Below are 24,370 nucleotides of genomic sequence, written 5' to 3'. Positions count from 1 at the left end.
TAATATATCTGCCAAGCTTAATTTCACACCATAACTCAATAAGAGTTAGGGCTTCATGGGCGGGCCCAAGCAATTTCACTCTGTTTGGGGACAGATTCCTGCGAGGGGTTGCAGGCATTTTCTGGATGGTTCTCGGCACTAAAACAACCCCAACCCCTGTCATTGTTTGCCCAGATTACATCTATCACTGTAGCGTGCACATATACTCACACACATATGCACTATAACACACAGACATGCAGATAACCGTGCCCCATTGTCTGTGTAAGCACTGTCTTCTTGTGCTTTATTTGTAAGTGTCCACATGCAAGGATGAACATGGAAGGCCTCACATGAGCCGACATGTAATTGATAGATACGACGTGCGTGAAAGGAGTCAAATCCGGATGAGGAAACAGCAGCAAATGCCACAGAGGTTGCAATGTTTTTCCATCCACAACATGTAATGGATATGACTACATTTAAAAAATGTTTTTTGTGTTTCTGGGAAGTTTCCCTTTTACACAATTTTTATTTATATACAGTACAAAAAGTGACACTCTCTTGTCTGAACATTTGCTTCTATCATATAGGGCTGAGACAGTGATATATAATTACATAAAGGTAATATTGCATGTTGTTGTTATTTTTGAAAATGCTACTATTTCAACAAGTGCTACTTTTGAAATCTGTTTGGAGAAGCAGTTTCTTAACTTACTTTATGTTCTGTATCCTTGAAAGTAATAAGAAGTTTCAGAAGAACTTTACACTTGAGTTGAACTAATGTCCTGAAACGTTCTCCTCGACACCTGCTGCCATGAATATAAAGCAGCACCTGCTTGTGTCTGGTTTTCAGCCCTGACAGGTCCAGGCTTTTATGGTTCCACCTGGCCTGACTGTACCTTGACTGGGTCAAACAGGGCAGAGCGGGATCCCTGCTGGGTGGGTCCCCCCCCCCATCCTGCTGACAACCCGCCACCCTCTAACCCCCCCCCAACTGGCTGAAGGAAGCGACAGGTGCTCTCCGACAGCCCCGGAGAGGGCCGAGTGTGGGGCCGAGCTCCTCTCAGTGCGTAAGGATTTCAGCTATGTCTCCATTAGACTCCAGTGAGCACACATCGGCACCAAATATAGCCCAATTAACGTCACGTCCACAGGCCACGCCCAGCTAACCCTTGCTGCTCCCCCTCCAGGGTGCTGTGTGTGAACCAATCATAAAGGTCAGGGTCCTGTTCCCTGTGACCCTCTCTTTCCTTTTGAAGTGTACACTCCCAATCTGGGTGATAATCTGCTATGAGTCTGAAACGCCAATTACAAACAACAAGGGGTTTAGACCCCTGGTTGTTACCCTAGAGGACTTATTAGATGCTGAGGGAAGGGGGTAAGTGAGAATATTTCCACTGTAGAGGTAGACATTGAGGAAGCAAGGCAGATTAGTTAGGGAAAGTCACACATATTCCCATGGCACTGTGGTACCTGGATAGAGCAACTTTGTCTAACTGTCATGTTTGGACAGACAAGGTGATCAACAAAGAAAAAAGGTGATTCTACACTGACTGCGTACATTTTTTTTCACAGTACACAGTACATTTTGTCTCCACCAGTGGTTATTTTGCCAGGAAGCTGCGAATAGAGGAAACTGTTTACACTCAAACATGATAACCATGATAACCTGCCACAGGACAAATTGTGAACCAGCAATAAACACAGAAGTAGGCCATTCTGGATTCTCCCATTCTTACTGTATATTCTGGGAGAATCTAATTTACATTATACAAAATTTAACAAAGGTTTGACGAAAAAGACTTTCATAGATTAAAAATAAAAATTAAAGTATGGAAAATGGATTTGGCCTATTACAGGTGCCTGTCTCGCTTACCTAGGCTTACCAGACATATTCTTACATAACCCAACGGCTAAACGGTGCAGATCAGATGTCGCCCTGCGCTGCACATTATTATGACATCGTCCACTCTCTCATTCATGATCTGACTTATAAGGCAAGAACACTCTCCGAACAGACTTGGAAACCAGAGATCGCCCTGCCGGCCAAGCATGACCACTGTTTTCCACAACACAAACAAGCCGCAGGATGTCTCTGGCCCGGGCTGGCCATTTCTGTGGCTTAGTGGAGGGACATGCTTGAATGGGTCCCATTGTCAATCTATTTGTCACTCACTATTTTGTGGTGGCCTTTGGCAATGGCCCAAGGTCGGCTAGCTCATAGGCCTAAATATATTACACGCAGTGGAAGAGGCGAGGCTGGTATACATCTTACACTGCAAATAAAAATAAACAAAAAAAGGCATGACCTTGCAATTCCTCAAACATTTGTGAACAATATCGATTATCGATCATAATAACAACTGTAACACAGTTTGAAATTAATATAAACCTTCACCCAACACTGTGTAGATATCTAAGAACATACTACCAGAATCAACCTAGAATACACAATCAAAGTCAATGCACAATCAAAAATTTAAATAGTTCCTGGTCTGATATTGCCCTCTGTGTCCTCGTGCTCCACCTCTGAACCCACTTGACATACTGCTCTTTAACCAAAAAGGATTTCACCATTTATGCAGTATTGTATGTCCATCATTGCCTTGTAAGACTCAGCTTACCTAGTACATGAACTAAAACGAGTTGAGTAAACAGCCTACGCTGTGAGCTGCTGTATAGTATGGCAGTGTGCCGGTTAAACCTTCAGGCAGAAGAAAGATGAGATCTGCTTGGTATTAGGAGCAGGAGACCTTAGTAGTTTTCCTTCGCCACAACTCATGTACCGGTAAGCAATGTCTACACTCCACTTGCACACAAGTTTGATATGATCTGAAAAAAAATAAAACATAAAAAATAAACTTTTTGCTTTCACACTTTTTTTTTGGGCAGATTTTAAGGCAGCAAATTTTAGAAAATATTTCAGAGCTGTTACAACAGCTCTTTCAGAGCAGAGACAAGGCTTCTATCCAGAATACAGTAGTCTGCTTCAAGCAGGCTCTGCTTTGTCTCAGCACAAACACAGTCCTCCATTGTGGTGTTAGAAATCATCCTCAATACCTCTAGTCTTCGATTACAGTCCTGAAACACCAAAACCCTACCCTTTTGTACACCCAGAACAAGCTCATTACTGACTCACACACAGCCTGTGTAAACAAGTTTAAAACTGTGCAAACATCATTATTCATATAAAGTACCCAACCTCTTACCAGTTTCCCCAATTCCTAACTACATGGTTTGAATGGATGCTTGAGGGTGTTGTTGCTAACAAAAGACAACAAACATTTGGGAATATCTTGGCTGGATGAATGTAGCAGCAACCGCTCGTGTATTAAAGGCCCCTTCAAGGCCGCTGCAACAGTCTTAGCGATGACTGTAATGTCTATCATGTCTGAAAACCCTGTCTAAAACCATGCTCGCATGCATAGCCAGTCAAACATTCATGCAAATTTAGCCACTTGAAATAGTCAAAGTATTGTATTTCACCAAGTGCAGTGAACACATCTGACCTTCTCAACCCTCCAGTGCACCTGCAGTCTAAAGTTATTGAGACAGTGGGAAAGTATCAAGAGTGACTAACATTTCAGCCACTTGGTGAGCACTTACTCTCTGCGTGGGGTCCACGCTTTGCCACTACAGGAACATGCTTTACAAAATAGAGACACGTGTTGTGTATAGAGGCTTGTCCTCAAAGGTTACCTGGTTGGTAGAAGTTGGGGGAGAGCTCCCTAGCAACCGCCCTGGCAATTTCAGAGTCGTGCACAGCAGAGACAGCGGCCTGGTCTGCAGCCTCACTTTTTGTCCTGGCATGGGCCGTTCTGGTGAAACACAAACAGACAATATTAAAGTTGCATAAAAATATAAAAAGGATAGAAACCAATTTGGCTGAAGGAAGTGTGGTAGATACAGTAACTGCATAGAAACAAACATACATACATGTGACATTTTTCTATAACAATTCAGTATAAAACTTGTTCATCTGTGACTATGTGTGCGACCACGTCATCCACAACACACTCCCTCATCAGCAGGGTTGACACAACAGCTTCCCTCTGCTTTCCTTTTCTCTTTCTTGCTCGTCCTCCTCCATGCCTCCCTCTCCCTCCTCATCTTTGAGCTGTATCACTCGGCCTGTCCCTCTTGGGGATAACGTAACACCTCCCCTTGTGCTTCTATCTCAAATCCAAATCCTGATTTTCCAAATGGAGCGCAGCCACATCCAAGCAAGACCTTAATCCAGAGTCTGGAGCACTGCACTGCCGCTGGACCACAAGGGAGCAGTGCCCCAAAGACACATACACACACTTAAACGCAAATATATCATATCATATCATATCATATCATATCACATCATATCGTATCATATCACATCATATCATATCACATCATATTATATCATGAAAATCAAATAAAAAATCTTCTTTTACATGGCTGATATTATAAAAATCAAAAATAATCCTGCACTACGAAAATCCATTTAGAGAGAGCAAAAGAAGAAGAAAAAAAAAAAAAAACATAACCATGGCTCAAAACACCAGCGTAAGAAAAGCTTGCATCCACATCTGCTGAACTCAAAAACGAAAAGGCAGAAGAGTAATGTGTTTTGGGATCAATGTGAGCTTAGCATTAGCACTGAGAGGTATTACGGGTGCGTACCGTGGTGAGACAGACAGAGGCTGGGGGGTGACCTGCTTAACAAATCCCTTGAAAACTCTACCAAGAGATACTGTATATGCAACACATGCTTGTACACACGCAAACACACAAATACTGACACCTGTGAGGAAAAGGCACTGGGGAGGGACGATGTTTTTCTGCTGCTGCCACCAGATTCTCTTTAAAAAAAAAAAGACCTAATTATGCACCAATATGACATGTATCAGTTAAAGCCAGCGGATTAGTCACTTATGTATGAACAGATAGTGAGTGGAGCCCTGACAGGAAATGCTCAAACAATACATGACAGTGCAACATGGAATGCAAGGAACCAGATGGGTTGTCCAAGTATCACTGTAAGTATTGACAGCTGTGCCTCGTGCCCTGCTTAACCCCACTCATCCATCTTCCTCTCCCTCCTTCTTTCACCCTCTCTTCTCTCTTTCAATCAATGCTCCTGTTTTTTTTTTCGATCCTTCTTCATCCGTCTATTGACGCTGCGTCCACTCACCCCCCCCCCCCCCCCCCCCCCCCCCCCCCCCCCCCCCCCCCCCCCTCACCCCACCAATCCGTATCCCCACTCCTCCCCTCCCTCCCTCTGTCTTTCTGTCAGACTGACCCCAACGGACAGATGTCTCTATTTCAGACTACTTCTCTGTCCTTGGACTCTGGGCTGTCCTGTTTTTGATGCGCTGGGACAGTGAGATATTAAAATGCATGAGGAGCCATATGCTGGCGGGAGAGATGGACTGTTTCCTCTCTAGAAATAAGTCCCTGCGTCCCCCACGGACAGAGGACACACTCAGGCTGTGTTCAGGGACAGCACAGCCGCTGAATACCACTGACCAGCTGTGGATTTAAAAATTTAAAAACAGTAACAAACACAGCACACAAAGCTTTGATTATTGCCACAAACTACACACATAAACATGTAGGAATTTCACTGGAGTGGCTAAAAGCAGGAACAGTTTCATGGTCTTACTTAAGAGCACTTCACTGTTAAAAACGGACATTAAAGCATTCCAGTTACACCACACGGCTGACACGTATAGACAACCACTTACCAAACATGCTACATCAAGGACATATGTGTCTATTTCTGAAATGTGTGAAATGTGCAGCCAAGTGAAAGGAGGCATGAATGCGTCATACATGTATACAGCATGCCCATGACATATTCTAAGGATCTTAACAGTTCCCTTTAGGTGGAGTGGGCATTAAGTCACGGGCAGACTCAGGAAGCGATGTAGACTCTTCCCAGACAGGATGTCTGGTGGTGGGAGGTGACAAGCAGAGAATGATGGGGGTAGAGGTGTGACAGAGCAGTGGGACAAGAGGAGAGTGAAATGGAAGGCGAGAAAACATGGGCATGTGGAGCGGAGAGATGAAAGGGTTCGTCGATTTTCTTCCTGGCATCAGTAAATTTTACCTTTTAGTTCAGCTTAACAACAATATGCAAGCTCATGATTGACCTTTGGAAAAGTTTAAAGTTTTATAAGCTGTCAGAGAGTCTGCAGCCTCCCTACTTGAGACCGATCTGCTTCTGAATATAAAGCAACACCTGTTCACGTCTAGTTTTGGGCTCTGCAGGCGCTCTGGTCTGGTTGAGTGCTGGGGATGGGTCCAAGCAAATCAAGGTATTTGAATCCATAAACGCACCTGCTGGCACAAATGCAAATATAGCACACACACATACACACACACATACACACACACACACACACACACGAGAGAGAGTGCAGAAGGGAGCAAAGACTTTGTAGCAAATGCTTTTGGAGTGAAGCGCCGTTTAAGAGATGAGATTGATGAAGGGCCGGCGAGATCCACGGCTGTTTCATTACTGTGACAAATGAATTGTGTGGAAAGTGTTGAGTCAGTTTGGCAGCCAGTGTGGCGGTTGCTCTTTCTCTCTGTGGAATGTGTGTCCATGCGTGTGTGTGTGTGTGTGTGTGTGTTTTTAGAGGATGATGGTGAGAAAAACAAAAAGGGAAAAAGGTATGGAGGTGGAAAGGAGAGAAAGACAGAATTGGAGAGAGAGAGAGACAGAGTGTGAGACAGATCGCCCCTCTGAGGACTCCTGGATATTTAGAACTGCTGAGGCACGCATCTCAGCCTCTCTAATTTTACTGTAGGGTTAAATTTCAAACCCCAGCTCCCATGAGGCACGTTGCATCCTCCTTTAAGGTTTGTCATACCTCGGCCTCCCGCAGGATACAGTGCGTGTGTATCTGTATTATGCGCTTGTTTTGTGTGATTGTGTGTCGTGTGTGTGTGTGTGTGTGTGTGTGTAATTCCCCCGAGTCAAGCCTCAGTCCATCACTCCCCAGGCTATGGCCTATTTGAGGAATCTCCACTCACATATGCTGACACAGATCTGCACCCCTACCCCTCTATGCTTCTTCCAATACGCGCCCCCCTCCCCTTTCTCTTTTCCTCATCTTCCTTCCTCCATCACACTGACCCACTCCCCCCTCCCCCTTGTTCCAAGCTTGGTAACTGGAATGCTGACTGGTTCAGTATATAATAAGGTAGAAGATGAGTCTTGACCTTGTGTGTGGTAAACATCAGCACTCAACAGTCTTTGCTTAAAACTCCATCACTCTCTTTCATCGCCCACGACCGAGAGAAAACTACTACTATACAGCAAGAGTTGTATTTCAAGAACACACTCTATTTGGGCGGTGATGCTCCAGCTCTGAGTGCACAGATCTGCTTTGTGAAAGGATATTATACATCAACAGAAATTACTGCCCTGTATCTTGCCCCGACAGTCCCCAGGTCCAAAAGCAGCAGCACAGAATATCACACAGTCTGCACAAATTAGCACTTAGGACTTAGCTTGCCCTGCGCATATCACTTATATTCGTGCAGGCCTGCTATTGAATTCCCTGCTGGTGCTAATTCAGGATTACTCAAGCATGACTAACACCATTAGTTGTTAGCTAAAACCGACTCTGAAATTATTCAGGAATTATTCCTGGGCTGAGGTCTGGGCTCGCATTACCAGGGGCTGCAGTAGTGGGGGCACAATGGATATAGCAAATGAGGCTTTAAATGGGAGACAGAGTGGCTGTTATTATGAGATAAGCTAACTTTATCCTGAAGGGAGAGCTATGGTACTGTATAATGGGAATATCAGGGCATGGTCATGTTAAACAGATGTAGTGTACTTGAAGAATTTTACATCTCAGAACATCGGGGTGGTTTGGCAGGCTGGGGCTTTGAGCTCCCCCCTCCCCCCCTTCTCCTTTCTATCCTGTTACTGTTTTCAGTAAAAGTAAATTTGCTAAAAGTAGAAAAGCAGCGGCTCGTGTCAATTAGGCTTAATGAATTTTCTCTAGTCTTGACTGGCTGAGTAAAATAATATGCCCTCTGACTAAGACATCTGAATGTTTTATTTTCATGTGTCACCTGAACATGCGAGATTCATTCAGTGTATAAACAACTTAACTTGGCATGGCAGGCAAATACAAATAGACACAGCACTGCAGCAGCATAAAATGATAGGTGCATCATGGCTCCAAAGATCTGTCAAGTGCGACTTAACATTTTCATTGGTTGAACGGCTGCGCCTGACATTTAGCAGCTCTATGTGAGTGTGTGTGTGTTTGTGTGTGTGTATGTATGTGTGTAGTATTATTATTTTTCCCACCTGCATTCTGTGAAGACCCGCCCCTACTCCACCTCTGACCCTCATATTCTTCTTCCCTGAATGCAGGTAGGAAAAAAAAAAACCATGTGTATGTGGGAAACTGTGTCCTGTACTCTTCCAGTGACATCACAACCATGATTGTATTTTCATCAAGATTAATGCTGTGGTGTCCTTTACACCTGTCCCCGGCACTGAAAGGCACAGCCCAGACCCAACATCATTGGCAGAGGTAAGCGCTTCACCACCTATCTTCCCTCTCCCCGGGAAGATGCCTAATTCTGACCCAACATTTTGTAAGCCAGAGCCAGAGCCAGAGGCTACAGCATACAAAAAGGCCAAAATATAGAATGACTTCTCACAAAGGATGGCTTGCCCAATTTTAATGGTTCAGATATGACAAAATGGCCAACATTATGCATTGCATTTATTGCAAAGAGTGTGTCCAAAGCCTGGCTGGGAACAGTCCTTTTGCTGTCAGAGCATCAATGCTCCGAACTGAAACATTAATAAAGCACAATGTCTCCAAAAAAAAACGTTCCTGTGCTGTGACAGGTGCGTGGCTGACAGAGATGCCCCGCCTCCCCGCAGCATTTCTTGCCCTGTAATGATAATAAATTTAGCACTGCTGATAATGTAAAAGTTTGGGTGCACCTAAATGAAAACGTCAGGCACACCAGTGCAACCAATGTAAAATGTTAATCTTGAGACCTGTACAGGCACTTGAATAAATGGAGCAGGGTACAACAATATGAAAAACACTTGCAAGGTTGAAAGCACAAGACAGGAAAAAAAAACATGATTGTGTTTGGTCATGAACAGACCTGTTAGACTTCAGAAGAGAAGTGATTAGGACACACTTACTTTTAGGTAAATATGCTTATTTGCTTTTATGCTGGGTGTTTGACAAGATGGATATCACTCACACCTTTCTATGCTAAATATGAAGCTAGTGCCAACAGACGGTTATCTTAGCTTAGCATAAAATCTCTGTGGTCCAAAGGTTACAAAATCTGACAAGCTGGGGTGTCTGTATCTGTTTCCCCCTGTGTCCAGTCTTTGGCTAAGCTAGGCTAATCACATGTTGGCTCCTGCTTCATATTTAGTGTACAAGCGTGAGAGTGGTGTTGATCTCCTAGTCCGATACAAATTTGTAAAAAAAATCAAATAGAATTTCACGTCTTTGAGTAATGTTTGATCCGCGCCTTCATGAGTTAAGGAATCAGCAGCCATTTTATCATTTGCCCTGAAATAATGCATTTGGCTGTAGAGACAGATTGAAAACCTCCTCCCAAACATAGACTTCATTTCTCGGAAGAAGAATGACTAGAATCAGTTTTGATTAAACGGGGGAAAAAAAAAAAAATCCCTAAACTCTACTGACATTTTTGGCTGTGGATTACAAACAGACCTAATCTCCCACTGGTGTTCTCTACTCAGTAGCTCTGCACTGAACCCTCCACTGAGACCTCACCTGGCCTTCATCCACATACACACGGTTACAGGTATGGCCTTGTGTGTATGTCCCTGCATCAAGTTTTTAGTGCATGAATGCGCATACTGTGCTCCTTACAAACTACTGTGAATATGCATACACTGAATTACTGTATTATAATCAACAATCAACGTGTCTATGTTTTGTGGTGCATGTTTCAAGCTGTTTCAAGCTGTGCTATGTTGAAGGTCTGATACGCTCTCCTTGAGTGCTGATGTGCGTCCCCGTGGGCACATTGAGAGAGTGACACACAATCCCTCGCTGAGATGATCCCTCTGGTTTTGGTGAAGGGCAATGGCAGGGATTCAGACCTCAGCTCTGCGCTCTTTGTGTCAACACTGCTGGTGAAACATGGACACAGCTGATACAGCTAATGACAGAGAGGGCGGGGGTGGTGGTAGCTAAACCATGCACTGCAGAAAAACGGGGATATACCTGTGACGTTTTGAAGGTTGAATTTGATTTTACTGTTGCCTCAATTTCTGATGAAGAAACAGCAACTATTAAAGCAGAGACACCTGTCAATCAAACCAATATGGCCTCATATTGAACTTTTCTTGAAACCTTAATATTATTTAAAAACAAAAATAGTATTTAAATTCTCCAAAAAAAAAAAAAAAAAAAAAAAAAAAAAACGTATAGAAGACATAGATTAACCCCGAAGATGTTTTCTTGCTCAAGCCACAACATTTTTTTTTATTAGATACAGTATAATAGGGATTTAACAACTGGTGTGTGCATTGTATAAAAAATTGCAACGGCAATTATCATAATTGTTGGCAATTACGATCACTGAATAAAGCTGCTTTCATTTTAGTCACACTGAGTCTCAAACTCAGTTTTCATGCCACAGTAATCTCTGACCTGATATTGTCTTACATAAAATGATTTCAGAAAGTTACATGCAGTAAAGTATAGAGATTTTAAAGGAGAACACTGGACATTGTGTCATTTGCACTCCATGGGAAATCGGTATTGGCAGACGTCCTGAGTTGAGAATCCCTATAAAATTTGCCACATTTTCCCAGAGCCCAGAGGTATTCCATGTAAAGTGATCTCATACAGAAAAGAATATTTGGCATTTCTGCTTGACCTAAATGTTAGTCAGATATGTAAATTCGTGTTAACTGATTTTCTTTGTTGATGAATTAAGTAAAACTGACTAAAATGAAATTAGAGAAAACCGACTCATGATGAACCACAGGGCTGGATCTCCAGTTTTTGTGTCACTGTTTGAAGTAGCATCTGTCTGTTTTCACACTCACAAGCTGCCGTTACCGAGGGAACCAAAGAGTTGACAAATTCAGCAACTTAACCTGGGGTTGTACTGCATCACAAACACGGACACACACAGAATTCTACAGATTCAAATCGAGACATGTTGCCACACTACTATGCAAACAGTATACAACGTATACACATGCAGGCACATATACTTTTCACCAGCTACCTTTTATGGAAATTTACACAAACACACATGCACACACACACGTGCGCACACACACACACACACACACACACACACACACACACACACACACACACACACACACACACACGTCAAATCAGCATGAGAAGGGCCATTACTGAGACGTGCCATAATGAGGCCTTCTGGGAATCAGGGAATCAGTGTTGATGAAGGACATCTATTTACTGTGTTTGCTTTAGGGTGACGCCATAGTTTTGCCTCTATAATAACAGCCCATAAATGCATTGTAAGTCTCCAAATAAAACCAGACATGTTACACAAGCCTTCAAAGATGAATAAACACAATGTTAAACTAACAGCGCCTCTTCATTCTGCTACTTTATAAAGAAAATCAACAAATGGCTGACACGATGATGACGGCTGTGAGGCAGTAACCATGGCAACCACCAGAGACACTTGAGCAAGCTGTCCAACCAGGCATCTGGCCTGTATTAATGAATTTGCAAATGAACAAACCCACACTACAGCCTACTATATGAGTGTAAGCTTGCACACACACACACACAAACACACACACACACAGACACACACACACACACACACACACACACACACACACACACACACACACACACACACACACACACAATAAAACTCTTTTCGAATTAGATGAATGTTAAAGCATTTTAACAAAATGATAGGGTAAAGGTTTACAACTTGGCAGAAAACAAGGCAGCGAAGATACAGAAAAACACACATATACATATACATATACACACACAAACACACACACACACACACATACAGAGCCTCTCCATGGTGTGCCTCATTTAACTACGAGGCTCAACATCCGAAGCTGAACCTGTGTGAGTAAAGGTCACATTGCCTGGCAACCACTTGAGCTTAAGGAATAGTTTTAATTATGGTCTGTGCTCTCTCTCTCTCCAATCTCCTGCCACTGTTCACCCCACTGTCTGCGCGCACACACACACACACACACACACACACTATCTTTCTCATGCACAATCATATACACACAACCATCAATTTCCTCTTCAGTGCAAAGCCAAAAGAAGCATTAGTATTAGGTTACATCTGCCCACTGCTGAGAAATTGTGACGCAATCTTCGCACACTCAGAAAAACGTGCAAAAAAACAACACTGATAAACAGTTAACTATGATGAAAAATGTTCATGCAATAGTGCATCATTATCAATAACTTTAACTTCTTATGATGTTTGAGCCAAGTTCTGCATCATTGTAATGATATAATCCTAGAAAAGGTGACAGTGATAGATGAAATATCCTCACCGCAAAGCCATGTTTTCATATATTCCCTTCTACTAAATCCAAGGAAATGCATCGTGAACAGAGGCACGCATACAGTACCGTCTCTGCATGTGATTACAAGAGTAGTTGCATGCTTCATGAAGGGATTCGGTGTGGAAAAGCAATACTCTGAATCAACAAGAGAAGTGATAATTCCATAATCCAATCCGTGAACATCTGGAGTGAAAGCGGCCTAGCTAGCCAATCAGAGTGGCTGAACAGATTTAGCGGGGCACATTAGTATCCAGAGGTTAAAGACAAACTGCCGTGGTAGCAGGTACAAAAACAAAAAAAAACAGTTCTTTGTGCCTAGGATAAGCGGATGACTAATATTACAGCAAACTCTTTTTGTAAACCAATTGATTCATGAATACAGAAACAGAAACAGATCGTTTGTCAATGAAGTAAATGAATGAAAAAAAAATCATAATATATGCAAATGTCTACATAATTTTAACCACCAAAATACCAAACAGTGAAATGGGTGATTTTAGGGTTAAAAGCATGCTCTGCCTCCTCAGTGCATATTTATAGACACTGCCACAGTCAGTCTACATGCTGTGGACAATATTTTCAGGACTTAGCAGGTTTATTTCCTACCAGTGATGACACCTCTGGCGCAGGTCAAGCATTATATTATGGGCTGTAAAACAGTGCAGAGAGCACAGCATGAACCATAAAACACTGAATCAACAGTTATTAAGGACGTCTTCCTGATATTGAGCTATAGCACCTTTAGCAGAACCCTCAACTTATTTACCATATCATTGGTATAGACTTACAAATCCTGGATTTGCCTCACCAGCATACTTCAGAGCCACTGATCCTAACATGTTGCCCGTGTTTGAGTATTGACATATATGTCAGTATAAAATGATGCAAAACAGGTGCAGGTGCAAAGAATTATACACCACTGCACATCGGCATTTGGGATTTTTGTGTAATGTCTTGTCACGTCGCAGGGAAATTCTCAGGAGGATAGCAAACACACATGAGCACACACAGAGAAGGAAATCCTGAGAGAGCGCACTTGCTTACTGAACAGAAACGATGTTTGCTTGCACTTATTATTTCTGTACACCTCAAATCAGTGTGTATAATGCAATATTTTACCCACTACACTGAGCATGACTCTCATTAACCACACACAATTAACACAGAGACATGAAGATACACAAGAAAGAAGCAGGGCATCACATTTGCTGTTAAATAATGAAAGTGATATGGGAAATTCTTCATAAGCAAAGTCAAGGAAAGATTGTAGAGGAAATGGAGGAGTGGGTAAAACCAGCTGTAGAAGGAGTACTTTTAAATTTTTAATGACTGCAGGTGAACCGCTACATGAGCTAACCTCTTTATAACAGCCTTGGACTCCACATGACTCCCTCCTCTGCCCGCCTGCCTGGCTGACTCATCCTAGTCTTTCTTGAGAAGCTGCAGAAATATGTGCCATTCTCAGAGAGATTACAAACCACAGCACCACGGTGTAATGGCATGTCGGTGAAACCCAATCCTATCGCCACTGCTGTCGACACAGCCCAGCACTTCACTCACATTTACACACAGCCATTTCCCCAGGGGCCTCCACTCCCTCAAGAACAAAGCTTTCATATAGTGTACCTGTAAGTCAGCAAATTTATTCCACATCTACACATACAGCAAAAATTCTTCATCCTCCTCTTTTTAAAATTTTCCTGCATGGTGCCAGAATAAAGTGCAAACTACTGTTTCTGGAACTACAGGCTGAGGATGGATTTCTGCCAAAAACTGCCTTCCTCCTCTCACCTTCCTACTGTTTCACACCAGGGAGGAACAATATAAAGAAGGAAATGGAAAGAAATATGGCTCTTAAGATTCACTTTGAAAATACATCTATTTTTTTAATGCAGTGTCTTCCTACATCATTCCTGTTCACTGAGATACGGTATCATGACATGTATCAACAGCAACAGATGCATCTGACTTCCTACTTTAGTCATTTATTCTCAATGCTCTTGTGTCTTGTCTGTACAGGAATATTTTTGCAAAGGCAAATCAACTTTTACTTGACTGTTATGACCTACTTATTTTGTACATATTATTCATGCTTTCCTCTGAGTTGTATATGCTGTGATAATTTGTTACATCTACTTTAATGCACTTATGTTATGTGACTGCAGTTGTCTGTGTTTTGAGCTGCAGGTTATTACAGGTAGGACTTTGCAGTGATCCAATAAAACATAAATTATCAGCAATTAGCACATCATATCTTGATGATGAACTACAAAGTTCTTGTTCTACAAATATATATTGAATCATTTTGACTGTAATACTGTAATACCTAACCTGTAATAAAAGAAATGCCTAAAAGGAGTTTATAGCCATGTTTGCTCAGTGTGGTTGTGCTTAGGTGGTGCTTTGAGCTAAATGCTAATGTAAGCATGCTAAGAGGGTCACAATTACAACGTTAACGTGCTGATGTGTAGCAGGTTCACCATGTCACTCTCTTCTGTGTTGCTAACATTTGCTAACAATTAGCACTAAACACAAAGTACAGCTTAGGCTGATGGGAATGTCAGTAGTGTCACACTGACCATCCCTAGACCTGCTAGCATGGCTAAAAACAAGCAAAGTTATATGTAGTTTTATGCACATGAAGAATCCGGTTTAATGTAATGCATACAATATAGTGGGACACTGTGACTTTGAACATTATTTGATTGACAGAGATAATGGTTTCAAACATAACCCATCACTAATTTCTGAGTTGAATCTTTACAGGTCAGTAAAGACTGGCTATATCACCACTAAAACTCTTTCCATGGTTTCATCCATTGACGTCTTTCAGGCTGCTAACTATGACTTTATGTAATGATAATGTTGTAAAGCACACAAAGATTACATTACACACTGTAATTTGATTACACGGTGGGTCATTTAAAAACTGCTCGACTAATTCATGATGCATGTGCTGTTTCAACAGCCCCATTAATTATAGCGCTATCATAGGTACTAGCTGGCAATGAGTCATTAATGTTATTGATATAGATAATATGAAGCACATGGACGGTTATTTTATGTGCGTGTGCATGAGCATTTGATTCTGTCAGCAATAAATGATGAGTTACCTCACACCATCACATTGCCATAAATATGAGCCATGTCGGTGGATAAATATACTATATGATGTGGCTTGCTTTACTCTGACTCGTGATCCAGACAGCTGCCAGTCCTTCCCACAGTTACAGTTACTGTAAGCTTCGTGCCTCATTGCTACTGTACATTTTGTCACTTCATAAAGTGCCAAATTTGACATACTTAAGAAAGGTGAGTGGCGCCACTTCATAAAACTCCCGTAACTGCACCAAGATCAGACACACACATTAACCCAATTGCACCGCTGGTCCTATTTCAAGCAGAAGTCATCGCCATCGACAGACAGCCAAGATGGAACCTTACATGATCTACTGTTGGGATTATTTTGTTCACATGTTGAAACACAGGCTGATCTATAACTCTCTCCAAAAAGGGCAGGTGGTGAGTGGCTGAGGTCATCCCATAGCAGGTGATAAACAAACACCCCTGTACTCAACCACACCACACACACTTTCTCTGTTCTCCTGCCAGATGATATCCACCTTATCTCTTCACTCACATCCAAACACACAGACAGGTTCTCCTATTGTCTTTAAATCTTTTCCTCCCAATTACTGTATATGGATACACACACGTGCACACACACACACACACACACACACACACACACACACACACACACACACACACACACACACACACACACACACACACACACACACACACTCACATTTAGGAGAGATGATAGTGTGAGTGAGATGGCGGGCTGCTATATCAGTGGTGGGATGGGTATATATTCCTGGCTGGTGCTGATAAGCCAACTGATGCCTTGCCTTATTTAGTCAGTACTCACTGCTGACACACTAGCAGTAGACTCCGCATGCACACTAAGTGTTTGTCTAAGAGTGTGTATGTGTTAGTGTATGTGCATGACGTACATATAGATAAATGAAGGAGAGAGAGAGAGAGAGAGAGAGAGAGAGAAAGAGAGAGCTAGTACATGGATACTTGGATACAGATGTGCACTCAATGTCTTTCTGGTAATATGTACAGTTGCGAGCTTCTTACAAGTATAGAAGTCAATAAAAATTCAATTTGAGAAAAAGAATTGGAAAATAGCTTGATGTGTTGTGAAACTGGCACTGTCATTCAAAATATTCCGTATTAAGTAAATTTAAAGGAGAAACGTGGCGTGTTCAGCATCAAACTTCATTCCTTTACTCACCAAGAGCTGTCTCCAGTGGTGGAAAGAAACCCTCTTGTTTTGCTTCCATTTCTATCACTTCTTTTCTTGTACTGAAGTAAGCATGCTAAGAAGCTAGTCCCGGTCTGGTCGGACAATCTTGTCACTTTCTGATACCGAGCCACTGTAGCGTCCAGTCTTCACTGAAGAAGTAGCGCTGCTCAGAGGGCGAATTATAACTTTATTACTGTAAACAACAGCTATGCAGCAATAGCAAAACTTACAAATAGCTCCCTATAACCTCAGCAGCAATGATGTCAAGTAAACCAGACATTACATTTTAACTATAAGATAAGAATGATACAAATATTTTTACTGGTCCAGATGACCAGCATATTATGTTGGTTAACTTTCACTATAGAGTCTGCAGAGCAAACAGTGTTATCAAATAGAAAACACACATGGCCTCCATTCCACGGATTGGTTTACAGTAAGTTTGTAGGAAAGTCTGCTTTATCAATTTAACCTAAGAGAAGGAAGGGCAGATATAACAATATAGAAAACCAACACATAATACATTAGAAAAGAGCTGAAAATTTAAACAAATGTTGCAAATGTTACTGTATTTCTGTCCTTTGTAGCTTTTGTTTTTCAACACTTCTGCTTTTATGAGATAGCAAAGGGAATGACAGGGAAGCTTCGGTATAACAAAGGTCATCACTGTAGATTATACAGTGTACATATCCCTGAGCTACCAGGATACCTAAACTGCTGATCTCTGACTAGGAGGCTTTATGGGGGAAGCATCATTATGTAGCAAACTTTTCAATGGCACTATCAGTCACTTATCTCAGCTAACAGGCCGTCGACACAACCACACCACACACATACACCCACATACACACATGAGGAGAGCATACTGAAAGCAATGTGTGTGTGAGGTCCGTTTTACATAGATAAGAGTGACAAAATAACTGAATGAGGGACACAGGACTCCACTCTACTCTGCCGCTTCACACTAGATCTCTATTGATTGGTTGACCACGAGTATGAGGTCATCAAATTCACCCCAGAGGCTGATGGGATAGCTCCTCTGTACAGTAACCGACAGTGGAGGGGTGGGTTTGCCCTTTTTATTCTGCTCCTCTTTCAAATCTGTCCACTCCTACTCCAGACTCCTCAGAAACCTCTTGCTCAACAAATTTGCTGCATCTCCCGACTTACAACATTTGCTCTCATACTTCAATCCATCTTTGCTTTCCCTGTCTTTTCTACTAGCTCACTCTCCCTGCCCTCATTCCCTGTGGATCTACTGGGAACGCTCCACATTCAAAGACAGAGAGTCATGTGACCAGAACCGGGTCGATAAGAGTGCATCTTTTGCCATGCACTGTATAATGAGACTTACATAACATGCTTACAGCCGCCACAGCCGGCTGTTTATAACACAAATACACACACAAAGAAATCTTGATTTCAGTCAGGAGAGTGGAAGAGCTTGTTTTGAGATTTCCAGAAGCACATGATGGAGGCACGTACCAGCCAGTAATTTGATCACTTACTACAGTACATGGGACCTTGTTTGCTGCCATAAACACTTCATATCAGCTTGAATGCTTTTACTGTGGTTCCTTTAGCGCTATGCATTAGGTCATGTGTTTACTTATGCTGTAAATTGTTGCCCTAATGCAAAGCTGAAGAGATCAGATGGCTTTTTCTTTCAACACGTTATCCATTTTTCTCTTTTCTCTTATCTCAACCTCATAGGCACAGACACAGATTCATAATATTATGGGTCTTATCTGTGGAATAAAGTATGCAGGAATTTTAATATTGAGCATGTAAAATCCATCTTATGTAATGTGTATCTTATATCCTAATCTGCAGAATTAAGTGTTTTCTCTTCCTGCTTATCAGAGAGGAATTATTATATTATAAAAGAATGGCTGGATATTAATAAAACCTTCTATTCATAGTGTCTGCTATTACTGTATTGCTGTATATGCCCGGGCTCTGCCCTGACTGAAAATACACTCATTAAATGTCTTCAGTGTTTTGTATATTGAAAATTCATTTTGTTTTATCAGTTAAAAAAACTTATGAGAAATTGTTAAGCCTACAAATTAATGAAATGACACCTATTATAAATCACCAGAGCACAAAATGATGATTTGTTATTGTTCAGCCTGTCTGAAGTGCAGCCAAAAAAACATCAGATCCCATGACATTTCCTCTAGTGTCACCAAGAGGTTGACATTTTTGGTTTTGAGTGAAATGTCTTACAAAACTATGGAATGGATTGCAATGACATTTGCTATAGTCGCAGGTTGAATTGTGATAACTTTCATCAAGTGCCATCCTCAGGTCAAAATGCCGGTTGTGCCTCAATGACCAAATACCTGCAAAACTAATGACATTCCCACCAGCCTGTGTTAGCATCATGCTAACACGCAAAACTAGGACGGTGAACACGGTAAAAGTTAGTCAGTAACTACCGGACGTCAGTTGTTAGCATTATTACTGTGAACGGGTCAGCATGCTAATGTTAGCATTTACATCAAAGCACTGCTGGGCCTAAGTATGTCCTCACAGAATGACTAGATCGCTGTAGACACTTAGTTTTGTTTCCTATAAAGGATAGAAAGCAAAAATCTGGAAATATACAAGCTGCACCCAGCAAGACAAAAGACTAATTGAACTGATTAGCTGAAGTAAAAGTATGGTTCATTATGTTGTGATTGACTGACTAATAATTTGACAGCTCCCTTCTTCTTTGTGTTCAGTATGTGTGAGAGAGAAATACAATTAACACATCTGTACTTTTGAGTTCTATAAATTCTTGTTGATGCGTTTTCATACATGCAAATTCATGTGCACCAGAACAAAATCAAAGCACACATGACTGCATAGAGACCTTTTCACAGCTTGCACACATCTTCACAGTCTTCAGTCTAATAATTCCCTGATGCAATGAAACCAGAGGATGTCAAAGCGATGCTGCATACCCTGAACTGTGTCCCAGTAGGAGGGAGGCTTTAAATGAAAAGGTCACATCTCATCCACCTGTTAAAGAGCAGATGCCACATCAGAGCAATACTTGGCAGGAGGAGCAGGTATCGTTATTGGGCACACGAGACGCACTTGGCACGAGTGCATGTATGGCTATACTGCTCACGCACATGAACTCACAGGCACACAAATCTCTCTCTTACACACTCACAGGCCAGCGCGCACGCACACACACACACACACACAAGATGCCTGACCTCTCTCCCTCGGAATGAAAGATATGGGCAGAGAATAGAAACAGAACCTTTTCCAGGGATGATCACACTGGCTACACAAAAGCCTTGACTGTTGGTGATGTATAAAGGTCGGAGCTGCTCCGATGCGACTCCGCTTACACAAGACTGAGCCTTCAATCAGACTAGGCGATATTTGTCAAACAGGCCACCGCTCTTCAATGGTGAAAATAAACACCTAAGGATGTTCAGGTAGTCTTTTTGTTATGTTTACACAGTATACACCCACATGCACATACAGAAGCATGAATGAACACACATAAACACAGTACCTGGAAGCTGCTATTTCCACTTTACTCCTGGCAATGGCTGCAGCCCTTTGTGCCCCCTCCACAGCGCGATCCACCTTCTCTTTGGTTTTGGGGTTCTTTAGAGGAATCAACTGCTTCCTTATTCCACGCACCAGCACGTTATTTTTGTACTTCCCTTCTTCTTTGGTGCCATCTGGGAAAACTGTGCACCCGTAACCATGGCGCTTGTTGTTAAGCCATTCTCCCTCGTACTTCATCCCATTGGATCTCTCTGAAACACCAAATCCATTGCGTTTGTCATTCTTCCATTCACCCATGTAGGTCTCGGTCGTGGTGGCATCCACATGGTCCTCCAGAAGTAGGTCCTCATCTGGCAGCTCGCCGTCACCGATGGATATAGTAGAGTTGGCATCACTGGAGCTGATGCGGCTCATGGTGGCATCACTTCTTGCAGAGCTGCGTTTGCTGGAGATTGAGGTCCGAGAGTCAGACTTGCGCAGCTGCCTGAGGCTGCCGAAGAGTGAGCCCCGGCGGAATAGGCCCTTCTTCTTGCCAGTGACAACCTCGCTGTCTGAGTGGAAGTTAAGGACGAAGCCCCCGCGGCTGCCTGTCGGCGTGTCTGCGGGGGAGGAGAGGTCCTGGAGCACGGTGCCGTTGCTCTGCTCGGAGCGCAGCGAGGCCAGAGATGTACGGAGAGGAGAGCGGATAACAGTGGCCATGCCATAGGGAACACTCTGACGCACGCCATAGCCATGCCGCATCCCGCCCATCCACTGGCCTTGATAGGTACCTGAGGAAACATGTGACAAGGGTCAATGAGTCATAGTAGTCAGAACTGTATACTTCCTATCCTTTAAGGCCTATCCTTTAAGGCAGTGGCTACCAACACCTCTACCACATGGCCCCTTTGAACCAAATTAAAAGTTACAATATTTTCTATTCAATGATTTTAAGAAGGAAAGGTGTTTCCAAAGTCTTGCTTGTGTGTGTGTTTGCTTGTGTGTACAGTCTGTTTGTTTCAACTGGGCTCCATTCCAAAAAAGTAGTTTTTTATCTTTAGCAAATGAAACAGACTTTAAACCTAGAAAATGTCTCCTGTCTGGGATTTCTACAAACTATTTGAGAAAGACAAAAAATCAAAATTAAAACACAAATTAAAATGGTCCTTTACATGATTGAGTCCTTAAGGGGAGTGTGATTATCTGAAGATAAGCATGTCTGAAAAGCTTAACCTGTTTTACAAAGCTTGCCAGGGTAACATTTTCCTTCTTAGTTACAGTGAGTTTGTACTTATTTTGGTACTTTTGGTCACAAGAGGGTTCCTCTGTTTCCTGTTGTGCATGTTTGCAGCTAGATATTCTCTGTATCAGCGATTACATATGGGAACACAGAGGAGCCTTGCTGTAGGGGCAGAGAGAATGTCAACTAATGAAATGTTTTCCCTCCCTCCCCTCAGATCAGGGACCGTGAGCATAACTAACTCAATCACAGAGATTTGATTAAGGTGCTGGTACTGAGGATCACTTGGGATGAATGTGAATCACTCAGCTAGGAGCCTATTTTCAGGCGGCCACTAACTCCCCCACTGACAGTAGGCGCATTCACCACCATCCGTTTGTCTCTGACGACAGGGAATTGCTATGAGTCACATAATGAGAGAAATACTTCATTAATCCCATTTGGTGCTGCTGAGCCCAATGAGCATGTGCTGGCCTACTGTAGCTTCTTCAGAGCATCATATTACAATACTGTTCCTGATAAGGAGAAAAGCTTGTTAATCAAACAATCATACTTCATTGACCAATACAATGAAATATGCCATAATGGTCAGATTCTAACAAAAAACGATATACTAGCCTGGGCAGGAATTTAGATGGATAAACAGTGTGAGATTAACAGGCTGGCTCCGGCTGGAGTTCAATTCGGTCACCCTGCAGATCAAGTTATCAGGATGTTGCGGGGTCAGACAGCCAGATGTTCTGTAGATCCTCTAGGATCAGCTGATTTCCAAAGCCCAGCCCTCTGAAACCATCATATGTGAGACATTTATTCTGCACCATAAGGCCTCCGTGAGTGGAGATGATGTTCACAGATAGCCCAATGATGGCCTGCAATACACAACAGGCCTACGGAATCACATGCAAGCTCTTGTGCTTGTAGGCCGCTTGGGATCTTGTCTCGTTGATCATACACAGGTCTCTAGACAAAATATGACCTATGAACATACCTAAGATTAGTGAGATCAAAGCTCTGAGAGGGGCTTTTTATTGACCTCTCACTTTCAACTAGTTCAAGAATGTGTCTTGTGCGTGACTTAACATGGCTGTGTGTGATGATGTGGAGCCCAAATTGTGATTATGTTCACCACTAAAAATATGTCTAAAAATTAAAGAATGAGTTAAATAGACATTGAAAATTGCATCAAATGGTCATCAAATTAGTGGTTTGACACTTGCAGAATGGCTGAATTGCTACCAAAAGTAACACTCCCGGAAAAAAGTATGAAACAAGTTACTTGCAATTGGAAACATTTGCATTACCCACAAAGCTACAATGACTCTGTGTGAGAGGTGTTTCTGCAGTGCAGGTTCAAATGTGAAAATGACAGAGAAGTAGGTGATAGTCTGGCTATAATTGGCTCCAAACAGACTGATTTGCTGTGATTTCCAAACTCCTTCTAGACGGGGCATGGTGCCACTGAGCTGGCAACAGGAGTCACTTTCCTCCCACTGTCATATGAGTAGTTGCCAAATGAGATGTGCCTTGGAATAAGAGAAGACGCATTATCTTAAACGGTATCCAACATGTTAACATTAACAGGGGTAAGTAATAATTTTTGAGGGGTGTTCATGACCACGTTTTGCAGTGCGCAATCTCAGCTCCAACTCAGATCATATCAGATGGAAATTCATGCACTGATGTACTTCCATCAACCTCCCTCAGTAAGAGTCTGAGCATCCTCACTCACAGCTACATAACACATCATCAGTCACAGCCGTTAAAGCGACACACATTAAACAAACACTGGGCCACATTTCGAAGAGTTCCTTACCGCCATCACCGTAAGTTTCTATTCCATATCCATCTTGCAGCCCGTTGCTCCAGGTACCGTCATATCTAGCAGGTGTGTTGTGGCTTTGCCGGACGCCGTACCGACCCTTAAAACCGTGACTCCACTCTCCGCGGTAGATCCATTTTCCTTTATTCTCCACGCCGAGCCCATGCCGCTTCCCCTGGGACCAGTAGCCCTGGTAGGTATTCCCACTGGGCCAGGTGTACACCCCCACTATCTCAAAGCCATGCGACCAGGACCCGGCGTACTCGCCCTGGCCCTTGGGTCCGGTGCAGATGCCGTGTCCGTGGGCTTTGCCATCCTCCCACCCCCCGCAGTAAGTGCCACCGTCGTCGAAGTCAAACCTTCCGCCCGTCATTCAGATATAGGCTGGAAATAAAGCAGATCGTGCGCTGCTGCAGACTCAGGCGTCTCCAGGACCGAGGTTAGAGGATCCAGGACCGGCGGTGTGATGATAGGATGAGCCAACAAGATGATGACTGTAGGAATAAAAAATAGGAGGGTGAGGAAATTGGACTGGTACTTCTAGACACTGACATGTAATACAAAAGGCATGCGCTGTGTAAAGGTATGAATGGTGGGCGTCATTTACCGGAGGCGCACGCCGGTTTCTCCGCTGTGTGTTGCTCGTCTCCCCCCTCTCACCCACTGATCACAGAGGGAGAGAGAGAGGCGTCGAGTCAGTGCTGAAGAAAGACACTGGGCCAATCGCAACGTCACGCCACAGGGACCTCCCACTCTCCTCGCGCCCTCTCTCTCCCGCCTCAGTGAAGAGCCTGGACGCCCCCGCCCTCCACCACCCCCCCAAAGTAAGGCACCTATAGCTATGTCCGACTATACATTTAAAAGAGGCGCCTCATTTACTGAAACCCCACATTGGAATTTCCCATAATAGCCACAGAGTAAGTGTTTGTCTGTGATGGGTTTATAATGATTTGTTATATT

The 24,370-nt window shown here is 42.9% G+C and overlaps 1 protein-coding gene across 1 annotated transcript in view; it reads right to left on the bottom strand.

Moving 5' to 3' along the window:
- Window positions 1-24,062, bottom strand: part of jph1 (junctophilin 1) — a 34,040-nt gene extending 9,978 nt beyond the window's left edge. The window contains exons 1-4 of the mRNA XM_022744334.1: window positions 24,018-24,062; window positions 23,405-23,904; window positions 20,374-21,142; window positions 3,682-3,800 (exon numbers count right to left, since the gene is read on the bottom strand). Of these exons, the coding sequence (XP_022600055.1) occupies window positions 3,682-3,800; window positions 20,374-21,142; window positions 23,405-23,783 (1,267 nt within the window). The 5' untranslated portion in view covers window positions 23,784-23,904; window positions 24,018-24,062. The remainder of the gene's footprint in view (window positions 1-3,681; window positions 3,801-20,373; window positions 21,143-23,404; window positions 23,905-24,017) is intronic.
- Window positions 24,063-24,370: the final 308 nt, after the last annotated feature.

This window comes from Seriola dumerili, unplaced genomic scaffold (assembly GCF_002260705.1).
Source record: "Seriola dumerili isolate Sdu_G_001 unplaced genomic scaffold, Sdu_1.0 BDQW01000079.1, whole genome shotgun sequence".
NCBI lineage: Eukaryota > Metazoa > Chordata > Actinopteri > Carangiformes > Carangidae > Seriola > Seriola dumerili.
This window is presented reverse-complemented; position numbering and strand designations above follow the sequence as displayed.